The sequence below is a fragment of the Drosophila rhopaloa genome, unplaced genomic scaffold (genome assembly GCF_018152115.1).
Source record: "Drosophila rhopaloa isolate 14029-0021.01 unplaced genomic scaffold, ASM1815211v1 contig_155, whole genome shotgun sequence".
In the NCBI taxonomy this organism is placed as follows: domain Eukaryota; kingdom Metazoa; phylum Arthropoda; class Insecta; order Diptera; family Drosophilidae; genus Drosophila; species Drosophila rhopaloa.
In genome coordinates, this window is record NW_025335034.1 from 2,453,080 (window position 1) to 2,465,891 (window position 12,812).

The following is a 12,812-nucleotide window of genomic DNA, read 5'->3' on the forward strand; positions in this document are numbered from 1 at the left end:
TTATACGTTATGTTAAAGTTTTTCATCTATAAGTTGATCTTGTTTTACTTTTCATTTTGCAATTTGGTTTTTATAATTCTTTATGTACTTATTTACCCATTCATCGGTTTGCCTCATCGCTACCGTTATTGTTTAATACACATTATTTCTGCACTGGAGCCAAGTTTTCTAATATCTAAAAATAAATACAAATAATCCGTAATTTTATTCGTTTTCAAAGCCAGACTTCTTTCCATTCTCGTGGAAAATGTTTATGTGTTAGGAACTTATATTGAAATTAATGTTTTCTCAGTGTTCAAAGAAATCTTTTCCTCTCGTTTGTATAAAGTTATTTCTGATTTTGGTGTTTAAATGATTTTAGCACAAGCTTAACTAATTTGATAACCCTGTTTTGAAGGGCACGATCGGTTATGTAGCACAATCGAGTTGTCGTCCACGCTGTATGGATTATGATGCAGGCTCTGGCTTTCAATGTTTCCATCGAATTATATTTTTAAACCAAAACAGGTAGAATAATTAGTCCGTTGACGTAAATAATTAAAAACCTATTTTGATTGACTCAAATCTTTAAAACGTCGCACAAAATGAATACAACAAATTATTACCGATATCTCCAATAAATATTTGTACAATTTTTAAGTGGTTCAAATAAAGATCGATTTTTTTATCAGTAAAGCATAATTTGAGCATGACCTGAGACGCAAAATAATGAATTAAATGAGAAAATGCATTCGCCTTAATATTTTAAAGAAATATGGTTTGTAATTTTATTACTTTCGACCGATCCTTTCAGCACCCCAATATACACGCACCCATTCAAGCATGCTATCTATGTTAGCTGGTGTTTTAGTTGACTGCTCTATATATGCTAGAATTTCGATTCTCTATGTTACGCTACAACTGCTAGTTACTATCAGTTAATATTTACTTGTTGTTGCTCTTATTGATTTCATTTTTCGGTTTCGGTTAGGCACAAAGTAACTGGTTTTCATTTTATCTTTCTCTTTTCTCATGGTTCACGATTGAATTTTTACACTATTCATTATTTACTAGTTATATTTAGTGGCTACTACCAATTAAACAGTTTAGTGTGGTTTCCATAATTCCCTCTCATTACAATTATATTTTAATATATTGCTACAGTTTTGTTGTTGTTCTTTTTGACGTGCAAAACACATTCTATTGTTGTAAATTGAAAAATACAGGTGTCTTTGTGTTTCTATATGTGTCTATATCTAAATAGTAAATTCTATTACAATTAAATGTTTCTTTTTGATATACATCTACATATACAGACATAAAAAAATTGCAAGAAACGGGCGGGTGGAAGTTGTGTTGGAGTTAGGGATGTGTTGGTCAGTGTAAAAAGAAGGATATTTCTCTCGAAAGGAAAAGTTTCAGAAATAACAAGCCGAAGCAACTTAAAATCAAGCAAAAAAACAAAATTTTAAAATCATATAAAAATATATATTTATTAAATAAAGCAGTTTATGAACTTAATGAAACTTTTACTAAAATCAGCAATAATACTCCAAGTCATAAGGTTAGTAACAGCGTTCCAAAGTTCATACTCTCATATAATTATTCTTTAAGCTTTCTTATAGAAATGTAATGACAAAAGAAATGAAATTAAGTGCTTTATACATTGTACAAGTTTGTATGTATATTTTCATTTGTTTTAAATGCAAAAGTTACCAATTTTTATGTTTCAATCTTGACAACTATTTATAAGTGTTTTGTTTTCTCTTTTATAGGTCATTTTTAAGCATACAATTTGAAAAGCATTCAAAATGCTTAATACAAATTTCGGGTCTATACAAATATAAATTTATGTTTTGGTATAACAAATGTTCAGAAACGTATTTCGATGATGTAATGCCAAAGCAACATGCACTCCTTTTTTGTTTTTATATATAAAAACAGAAAACCGATTTGTGGAAATTGAACTACGCGTGTCTCTTGTTTGTCGTAAGCAGTTTTTCTTAGTTTTGCTGTTTGTCTCATTAGAATAGATATAATATAATAATATGTGTGTATATAATACGTTTATATAAATAATTAATAATAGTAATCATAATCATTAATAATTCATCATCTGTTCATATGCATAACTGTTATTGTTGCTATTGTGGTTGTTGCTGTTGTTGTTGTTCTTGTTGTTTTCTGCAGTAGTAATTCATTAGTAATGGTTAAATAAGCGGTTTCTTCTTGGTTGTCAATCAGTTGCCCTTGGTCGCCTCCTTGGCGGCCATGATCAAAGGCGTCAGACTGGCCAATGGACGGGCCAGTTTCAAGAAGGGATGCTGCAATGGGAAGAGGAGGTGCTTGTGATAGGAGAGTGGTCAGCAGGTCGACTGAGAGACTCACCTTCAGCAAGTCCAATGCACTGGCTCGCCGTTCCACCTCCACCTCCAGGCACTGGTCGAGGAAGTCCTGAAATGCTGCGGACAGCTTGTCTTTTTCTTTAATCTCTGGCTTGCCATTGGTGGCAATGAGGTACAAGGCTTTGAGAGGATTCTCGTTCAAATAGGGCGGTTCGCCTTCAACCATCTCAATGGCCATTATGCCGAGCGACCACAAATCCACCTGCGCGAAAAAAGGGACGTCAGAATTCGAATTTTTTAGAAATTGATTTTCCTATAATAACGCCAAAGTTTTGATATTTTTAAGGTAACTCAACTTATTTTAATTTTATTAACTAACGAAAAATCAAAAATTGTGTTTACTGATGTATAATAATTAGTAATCATAACAATAAAGAAAGTTAACTGGGACTCAGAAAGATGTTAGCTACTAAAAGTGTACTTGAAAATAATTTATTAAATAGTTTATGTGGGTCTCAATATATATAATATAATGGATATTGCCTTAATTTGCAATGATTAAGAAGTCTGCTAACCTTGGGTCCGTACTGCTTCCGGGTGACTACCTCGGGCGCCATCCAGTAGGGAGTGCCCACCATTGTTGTGCGTTTGGATTGCTCCGGCGATATTTGCGCACAGAAACCGAAATCAGTCAGCTTGACAGAGCCGTCAAGGCCCAGCAGGATGTTATCACTCTTGATGTCGCGATGGATGACCTGGTTGGCATGGAGGAACTCCAAGGCCTGCAACACCTCGCGGCAGACGGCTGCGATTTGGCCTTCGTCCATGCAGGTCTCGGTGACTACGTCGGTGAGCGAGCCGCCAGGAAGGTACTCCATAACCACCCACAGCTCCTCAGACACCAGGTAGCTGTCCAGGTAGTTTACCACATTCGGATGCTTGTTTTCCCGCATCACAAGAATCTCGTTGATGATTAGCTCCTTCTTGGGCTGCTGAGACAGGTTCATCTGCTTAATGGCTACCTCCATGCCCGTCGAAGATTCAATGGCCGTGTACACGGTGCCCGAGGCACCCTGTCCGATCTTCTCCATCTTGGTGTACTTTCGATTTGGATCGCCGACGGAGACAATGGTACGCAGCTTCTCCAGGATCTCCTCATCGGACATCTTTTTCTTCTTGGCGTTAGCTGCTCGCGTGTTGGGCGCGACAGATGCCGCCTGGGGCACGGCGATTTGATTACCGGCCGCCGGCGGAGGAGCAGCAGCGGCTGCCACCTGTGCCGCCGTTGGTTCCGGCGTATACAGATCTGATGATCCAACGGAGGCGGGTGTAGGCGAAGCGGGCGTGATGATGGGCGGCATAGGAACCGCAACCGGAAGCGGAACCGTTGAGTTGCGAGCGGAAGACGTCGGCGTAGGACAATGGATCGTTGGCAGGGTGTGGTGTGTGGCATCGTCGTCGTGGAACGAGGGAAATGATGAAAAGGAGGAAGCAGAGGAATGGTGATTAGTCGTTGTGGCTGTGGCTGCTGTTGCTGCTGCAGTGGTAGCTGGTGCTGTTGTTGTCTCGATAAGACTACCGCGAGACGCAGCTGGAGCAGGAACAGTAGTAGGAGTGGTAGAACAACTAGGATTAGTAGCAGACAAAAGAGTTGATGTTGCATCGGTGCCTTCTGTTTCTGCTGTTGTTTTTGTGGTTGTTGGGGACGTTGGAGCTGGCGTCGTCGCAGTTGTTTTATTACGTTGTTTAATTAATTTTTTTTAGCAGCAATTAGAAGCAGAACAAAACAGAACAGAACACAGAGAGGCGATACAAATACCAAAATACACATTCATTAAAACTTCATTAGCAATATCACCACAAAAATTTTATAGTTTTACCAAATAGGCAACATAGAGAAACTATTAGCGGCACATCGAAACCTTTGAGCCTTGGCAGCAGACAAGTAAGTTAGCTACGTAAGATCAAAGCTTCTTGTATTCGCAACACAGCAAACATATTTACGAATATGATTTGACTTAACCATATTAAATGTTTTTAATGTCTTTAACCATCTGTACCATTTTAAGTATGTTGAGCTTGGCTAACAAGTTTGGAACAAAAAAATATTTCTTTACCAAAAAACGAATTTCTAATAAAAGTCAGAGTTGTATTGTTCCAGTGAAAATAATTTTGCAGCTAATAGCTTTTACATGACTTGCTGCCCAGGCTCTTCATAAGGTAGATGCAACTAAGCTATGACCCACATATCCTGGAGCGGCACGTACTTGCATTGTTTTTGTTCTTGTCCAGCGTCGTCGTGGCATTGTTGTGCAGCAACGGCGACGCCACTGGCGCCGCCATCCCGACTTGCGCCCGATGATTCTGCAGCGGAGTTGTAGGCGTGGTCGCTGGTGCCGCTGGGATGGGCAAGATGGCTGGCTGCAGATCCTCGATGGGCCGCGTGTAGATGGATTTCGTGCGCTCCGGTCTTGAAGCCACCGGTGGGGGCGCCGGCTGCTGTTGCACTTGCTGCGGATGCTGCGATCCCAGCATGTCGTCCTCGTTGGCGGATGAATGTTGCGATGTGGATGCGGAAGCCGTGTGTCCGACAAAGTTATACGAGTGCGATTGACTTATGCCCATGTGATGCTGGTTATGATTCTGGTGCAACTGTTGCTGCTGCTGCTGAAGGAGGTGCTGCTGCTGCTGTTGGTAGTGGTTGCCCAGAATTTGGCCAGCCACAGCCACGTTGTTGGCATTGGGTCCCAAGGTCATGCTGCCTAGTTGAACGCCGATCAGGTTGCCACCGCTATTGGATCCGTGCAGTTCTGAGTCCGTGGGTGTGCTGCTTGGACTGCTGCTGCTGACACGGCTAAGCGACGAGCCTGGGAATGTAGGGGTTTCATTAGAACCAGTAGGAAATAAACAGATATTAATAAGGATAGGAATTTATTATTATTATTTTTTTATAGGAATGTTAGTGTCAAACTTTAAGATTCTTAAATTATAATAAATTCTATAAAGTGACCAACCTGAATGCGTCGTAATGGCATTGGTCATGTACTTGGAACTTGGCCTCTGTTTAGTTGTGTTATCAAACCATTTGAGCACATCGAGTACAGCCTGGGGATTCTTCTTTTGCTCCTGCTTGCTGATGTTCGAGTTCATCAGCAGTCGCGCCCATGCCTCCGGCATGCCCTGCAAAAAGGCCACAGGTCAGTCTATTAAAAACTATTACTTAACACAATAACAGCATTAGGAGTACATCTAAATGGGTTAAAGAAAATTCCTGGATTTTGGGTACATCAATGCACGTCCAATTATTCCGATCGGAGGGGAAAATGTAAAGCCGGCGACAAAAGGCATTTCAACTACTAATTCTAGGCAGCATGGGTCGGTGTTATGTTGTATGGTCTAGTGTAGGAATATTGTGAAAGTACAAAGATAGGACTAGTCGTAACAAACAAAATGAAAACTATGAATAACAACGATTGAACTTGAAGAGAACACCGAGTTGACAAATTGGATAGACAAAGGAACACAATGAGACATTTTTGAGTAACTAATGAAGGCAAGTTCCGAAGAGTTAGTCGTGGAGTTTACTTACTTTCATTGGCAGCTTGAAATTATAATGGATAATAGAAATCGATATAGAGCACGTATCGCGAGAGAAAGATATAGACAACAAAATGTATGTACAAGTACGGTGTAATATATATTTTGAAAGCGGCAAAAAAAAGTACAAATAGTAAAATCTTTGGGTGAACGGGCCAGCAATATTTAATACTAAACAATGTAAATATTTTATGTAATCAAAAAAATGTATTTTCATACCAAAAATTTGTTATTAAATATTCGTTTACAAAATTTAGGTGATCTTAAGTTTATACGATTATTATTTATGGTCTGACGAAAACCCTTTATTATTTAATAAAGGTAAATACATGTTTCATCGTACATGTATTATAATTACCCTCATCACCCAAAAATGATAAAAATGTTAAGCCTGGAAGCTAAACTTAAAGTCGTATGCTGGTGACTGTTTATCAAATAGAGGACATTAGCAATAAATAACCGAAGATATCAGACTTGCTATTCTCGTAAACATAATAGCGAGGCAACCACGACTGAAGGTGTTCGGGAATGGGCATAATAAGAACTCACCGTAAACTCGCCGGTAACAGCATCAAAACCCACATGGACCGTGTGTTCAAAGTTCGTGGGATATGAGATGTTTGGCTTGGAGTCCGCGTGCGAGGGTTTCGAGCCCTTGATCTTGCTCTTCAGCGTTTTCTTCTTCCGGTCGGAGTCGTCAGGTTCTTTTGGGGGAAAGAGAAAAAAACACATTGTTAAGCGGACCAGCGATGTCCACATGCCGTACACAACTAATCGAATCGTACTCACCTTTGGGCAGCGGACGCATGTCGGGCGGCACATCGCCGACACCCCCACCTCCGCCGCCGACGCCCACACCTCCCCCCACGGATCGTTCGATGCCGCCTCGATTGCTGGTAAGACGTACGGGCGGCGCCGGCGGTTTGTCTTCCTCGCTGGACATGCCTTTGACTTTGGGTGCTTCTGGCTCTTCTGGTTAGCTCCAAATTTCTCCGCCTCTGGTTCGCGTACAGCCCCTTTATTCACAGCTGTTCTAAGGCCAGAAAAACAGCTGTCGAGAGTGGGAGAAAAAGATCATTGTTTGCGGAATAAGAAAAGTACTCTTCTCATTTTCGTTAATAAACAAACTCCCAACTAAAAATAACAGAGATAGCAATTAAGTTTTCAGTGTTATTTAATTTGAAGAACAAAGTGGCTTTATTAAAAATGATTTTAACGATTGTGATTTTATTAGACTATTATTTAAAAAAACACAGCTTTTTTCTTGAAAGCAATTTTACCAAAAATGAGACTGTGATTAATGTCAGAAAAGTTTTCTAAGAGAAAAAACTTAAAGCTAATTAGTAAAATAAACCGTGATTTCGAATTAAAACAATTTTACTGATATTAAAAACCGGAACTGTGCAAAAATGATTTAATGTTCGGAGTATTTTCAAGCGCTCCAACCCTCTGTTATCTATCGAAAAAGTGTACCGCAGCTTATCTTACTATATATTTCTTTCTGTATTCTCCGCCCTATTAGAATCGCGTCATATGGTTCCGCAAAACTTTAAATTTGTCATACAACAATAAAAGAAAGATTGTTTGCATATATTTCGCGAACACTTAAGCGTTGTGTGTTTCACAGAATTCTGCACAAAATTATACAACTTTGGCACTTTATTAATGTTTTTTTACTCGATCTTCTTGAAGATCACGTCAAAATTGTGTGCTCTCAATTTTTTTGGCATGAGAAAAGCATTTTGTTTTGCTTTTTTAAAATGTTAAAAAAACACCCACACACACACGAACACAAGGAGCTGGTGCAGGAGAGGAAAGATGTAGCCACAATAATAAATTTATCAATATGGGCCGTCCGGCGAACTAAATCGGACTGTGGGGCCGTTGCTCAGTTGCTCCGTCGGTGTGACTCTCACTCTCGAGTGTCACTGCCACTAGAGCAGCCGGCAAAAGGCAACAAACAACACATATCGCGCCAAGAGAACGGGAGCGGAGAACATAAAGCGGGAGAGTGCAGCAGTTTACAGTGTTTCAAAAGCGGCTTTTAAGTATTTTAATGACCTTTTTTTTTAATCATTTAAGGTATTTACCTCTAAGCCACGAAATGGTATAAATAATGCTATTACTAAACCTAAGTGTAAAAAATGAGTATATTCTAATGCTGACAAATAATTGCTTCAAATCAATTTTATTTATTGCAGTTTCTTTTTCTCAAATCGCACATTTTTAGAAGATTTATTTTCTGATCTAAATTATTAATTAATTTTCAACAATTGACTTTATTGAAACCATCTGTTATTTCCATGCCAAAAAACATTTTCCAGAAAAGAAATATAATTTTATTGGAATTCCAAGTAGAGAGCAACCACTGTACCCCATGCAACACACTTCAACGGTATCAACGGGGCGCTCTTTCTCTGCTTTCTCGCCCACGTTAACGATCGAGAGCCACAAAGAATTCGTTGCGATAATAAGAGTGGCTTCGATTATCGCTCGAAACAAAAACAAGGCAGCACACGCATTAGGAGTTACAGCAACACGAAAGAGGAAATAAAACGATGGGGACAACAAAAACATTGAAAAACTCGTGTGGGCGGCAACGCAGGCAAACATATGACCAGAGAGGGGAGGAGTGTGAGAGAGGCATAGGGCGACTTTGGCGCCCGTCTGCTTATGCCGGCGACGTCGACAGCGCTGCTTTTATGATTCATTTATCAACGTCAGGCGTAAAGAGTCAATGCAACTAACGGGAGAGCCAAAGATGAGAGGGGCGAAAAGTGTGAAAACTCTGGGCAAACAACAACGTACAGTACCAACAGCCGAGGTCAAAACAATAGCTGAGATCAAATAAAAACTTATATTTTGTTCAATTTCAATCCGTCAAGAACTAAACTACCTATGGTAAATTTTAAGAAAAAATTATTCACTACAAAGTTTGCCGCACGTACTAATCTGCCAATGCATTTTAAAGTGGCAAATAAAGCTTGTTTTACTCTTGTCCACAAAATATATTCAAATCAACCTAATTGAAAAGAAAAAAACTATTTTTTCTCTTGCCAGCAAAGTTTAAAAAAATAATACAAACCGCAAACCAAATAAAAACAGAACCCAGTAGTCCTTTTGGTTCCCTGTTATTTAGAATAATTAAAAATAAGTGAATGCATATTCGTTTCCACAGAGTGCCTTAAACTCAAGAACTAGTTTTAGAAATGGAGGACAACGTATGTATTGCACTCATTCATTACAAATTAATTTAAAAACATAATTTATTTAAAACAAGTTTTACTTTAAACTTTAAGTGACTTTGAATTGCAAATTCTTAGTGATAAAGTTTTGACCCCAGCTGTTTATCTGTACTAACAGCTTTATTGGTATTTGTAGGTTTGTTGGCTGCTTGCCTAGAGATCTCTACATATTTATTTTACATACATATGTACATGCATAGGTGAGAATTTCGTTTTTAGATCAAGCAACAACAAACTTTTCGGGAGCGCGTGGGCGCCTAGAATTGGGTTAACCATGTACCGCATTGAGTTTGATTTTGTTGTCGGTCAAACTTCAGGTAAAATCAATAAAATATATGTTTTTCTTTCTGCAAGGCCCATAGCAAAATTATTCCCTAATGAGCAAAACACACATAGCCACAGGAAACTCGACAACACTTGCGGCATTTAAATTAGTGACAGGGGTTGTAAAAAGAGGAGGTGCAAAAGGGGGGCACAAGAAAAGAGGAGGACTTTCAAAGTGGCTAAGGCCTAGGTGCATGTTGCAACAACAGCAACGCAAACGTGGCGCTTGCTTCAAGAGCTGAAAGAAGCCACAAACATATGCAGACTTCTTCAACGCATTTATGCGGAGCGAAAGCACGCGATAACCAGAAGACATTGGGTTTACAAATTCGATAATCTCGATTCCTTGTATCTGTATAGTTTTAAAATTTATATATTTATGCTACAAACATGTAGGATATTTTACAAGAAATTGCAATGCTTTTTTTTAACTGATTGTAAATTAAAACTTTTAAATTTTTCAATGTATTCTTTAATTTTTTAGTCGATCTTCTAAAGCTCAAATGGCCAATAAAAATAGTTTGACTTATTAAGAGATTGCAAAGTTCGGGTAATGAAAGGTAAATTCGACTTTTAGATTGGAAACGGAACAAGTTAACAATATGAAGGGAATAAGTATGTTTCAACAACTTGTTCGCGATTTGGTTTCTAATTTAATGGCCACCCATAACCGCTGGCGGTGGCGACTCTGCCACTGCGACGTTGTCTATTTTTGTTGCGGACGCCAGCCGAAAGCAGCAGGCGGAAATGTTATGCCTTTTATATTCCTCTTTCTAGTTCCCTTCTCTGTGCCCCCCTTCCCCTTTCTTTTTACCTGTGATCATGCTAAGCAAATATGTTTTTCCACGGGCGGGGGTGTGGGGCACTGGACATGTGCCGTTAGGACGCTTACTGTTAAATGCCAAATCGACTGGGAAATGTTGTTAGTGCTTTATGCAAATGTCTTGTTTTGCACGTGTGTTGGTTGCGGGGCGATGAGAATAGGGATTTGGAGGGACAGCTTGTTGACATTTGCCTGCTTTATTTCTATGCTGGAAAATCGAGAGCATAAATGCCTCAATCACAAATAATATGGAATGAGAACCACTTGAAACGTTTTTCTTTAATCCACCAACACACACACATGTGAGAATAAGTTGGAAAAATCAATGTGTGCAACCTCCTGAGCCTGTGTGCGCGTCTGAGTATTGGAAGCCAGACCAATTGGACTAACGGTGCACTCTCTTTTTATGAATGAAACTCCCTCGTCCCGCTCTCCACCTATCCGCTCTCCACACTCCCCTCGCCTTCTGGCCACTTGAACCCACTGCAGGTAGGTACCTTGGATGCTTTTTCTTTTTGCACGGTTCACCCTGTACGCCGCTTGCAGTTGAGGAAACGCTAAGAATTTCACGGCCTGGATTGGAGCACAATTTTCTTTTTCTCACTGGCTTCTTGAAGGTTTCTGAGCTCACAACACTTCACCGCACACTCGCACACACTCCACACACACGCACGCTGTATTGTTTTTCCGTTTTTTCTGGTGTGTGTCTTAATGGCCGACGGACGAGGAGCACGAGCAGAAAAAGCAAGCGAATCTGATTGCGGCTTGCAAACTCTATAGCTTTCTAGCTGCTTTGGCAACGCGCGCGGACATTTTGTGCCCTTGGTTTACCCACTAACTAGTTTACATTATTCACGGCTTAGTAATATATGAAAAATAATTACAGAAACGAAACGGCCGCAGCAGACACGAGCGATGGCCAAAATATACCAAAATATCGATATATAAACCAGGAATGAGTTCAAAAATATCGTGATAATCCACTATATATCGATATGTTTCAGCTTTAATGGTATTTATGGCTTATATGGTATATTTCGACGCTGATATCAAGAAAAAAGTAAATTCATTGCGTATCGTTTAAAATTGGTATATTTCAACATAATTTTTGAGAGTTCATCAGCACTGAGTGTGTTACGGTCTTACTGTCATTCAGGTCGGTTTGTTGACAAACAGTTAAAATTCAAACACTTATCTGCAGGAAACGACCCTGAAAGGATATTCTCAACTACCTTGGCAAAACGAGTCCTCCGGTGTACAAATAAATTAAAAAGTAATACAATTTTAATGTATTAGTTATTTTTTTATTTACTGATAATTTCTTGGGTTTTTCTTCCATTTTTGAACTAAGAAACAGGGCCGGAGTACCGGGATGAAAAAAGGCCTGACGAAAAGTGTCCAAGTGAAAAGTGTCCGCTAGCTGTTTGATCCTCGATTTGTCCCATAGCTGACAAGAAAAATGATTTTGTTCATACAAAAGTCTAGTACTTAGATCGAAAAACGGATTCGCCAGTGAAAAGACTTTAATCTTTCCATGTGACAGCATTTTTGCGAATTCATCAGTATTGAGTGTGCTACGGTCGTACAAGCAATCAGCTGGGCTTGTTAACAAGCAGTTAAAATTCAAAAATCTTATTTGCTACTTTGGTAAGACATTTCTGCCGCTATACAAAGAAATTTGAAAACAATAAAATTTAAATTTAGTAGTTGTTTTATTTTTTAATGACTGAACATTTTTTGGTAATTTAGAGATCGTAGCTGCCCTAAATTCTTGCAGGCGATTTTTATGGGTTTGTAGGGGTTTTCCTTCCATTTTTATACCCTTGCAGAGGGTATTATAATTTTGGTCAAAAGTGTGCAACGCAGTGAAGGAGACATCTCCGACCCTATAAAGTATATATATTCTTGATCAGGATCACCTCCTGAGTTGATATAGCCATGTCCGTCTGTCCGTCTGTCTGTTTCTACGCGAACTAGTCTCTCAGTTTTAAAGATATCGAATTGAAACGTTGCACACACCCTTCTTTCCTTTGCACGCAGTATATAAGTCGGAACGGCCGGGATCGGCCGACTATATCCTATAGCTGCCATATAACTGAACGATTGGAAATGCCATAACTTTGGTGTTTTTAAAGTTAGGAAGTTTGGAGTTTTTATGAGTATTAAGAATGCATCATAGGAATAATTTTGGAGAATATAATTATAGAGTATTCTGCAAGGGTATATCAACTTCGGCTCCGCCCGAAGTTAGCTTTCCTTTCTTGTTACAAATTTGAGTGGGATGATTACTCATAGCTTATATCGAATCGAATTAATATGAGTTAAACAATATACAGGTTGTTGATTAATCTTAGTATTGTATTCGTTAGAAATTAATTAACACGTAGAAGGCACCGTTTGCGAACCTATAAAGTAAATATTTTCGACTGCCTCTTCGTCCGTATTAACGTCGAGATCCCCGAAACTACGAGAGATTTGAAATCTTAAATTCAAAATAAA

The 12,812-nt window shown here is 39.2% G+C and overlaps 1 protein-coding gene across 5 annotated transcripts; it reads right to left on the minus strand.

Annotated features, from left to right (window-relative positions):
• Positions 1-35: 35 nt before the first annotated feature.
• LOC108048370 (serine/threonine-protein kinase Pak) lies at positions 36-11,279 on the minus strand. 5 transcript variants are annotated; one of them, XM_017128957.2, is made up of 8 exons: positions 11,198-11,279; positions 6,711-6,972; positions 6,471-6,625; positions 5,339-5,504; positions 4,592-5,191; positions 2,900-4,038; positions 2,368-2,586; positions 36-2,303 (listed from the first exon to the last, which is right to left on the minus strand). In XM_017128957.2, the coding sequence occupies exons 2-8, from the start codon at positions 6,862-6,864 to the stop codon at positions 2,220-2,222; spliced, it is 2,517 nt and encodes an 838-aa protein (XP_016984446.2). In that variant the 5' UTR covers positions 6,865-6,972; positions 11,198-11,279; the 3' UTR covers positions 36-2,219. The 5 variants fall into 5 exon arrangements, with proteins under 5 accessions (XP_016984446.2, XP_016984450.1, XP_016984445.2 ...); XM_017128961.2 differs by having other exon boundaries at positions 2,900-3,630; positions 10,811-11,242; XM_017128956.2 differs by having other exon boundaries at positions 10,811-11,242.
• Positions 11,280-12,812: the final 1,533 nt, after the last annotated feature.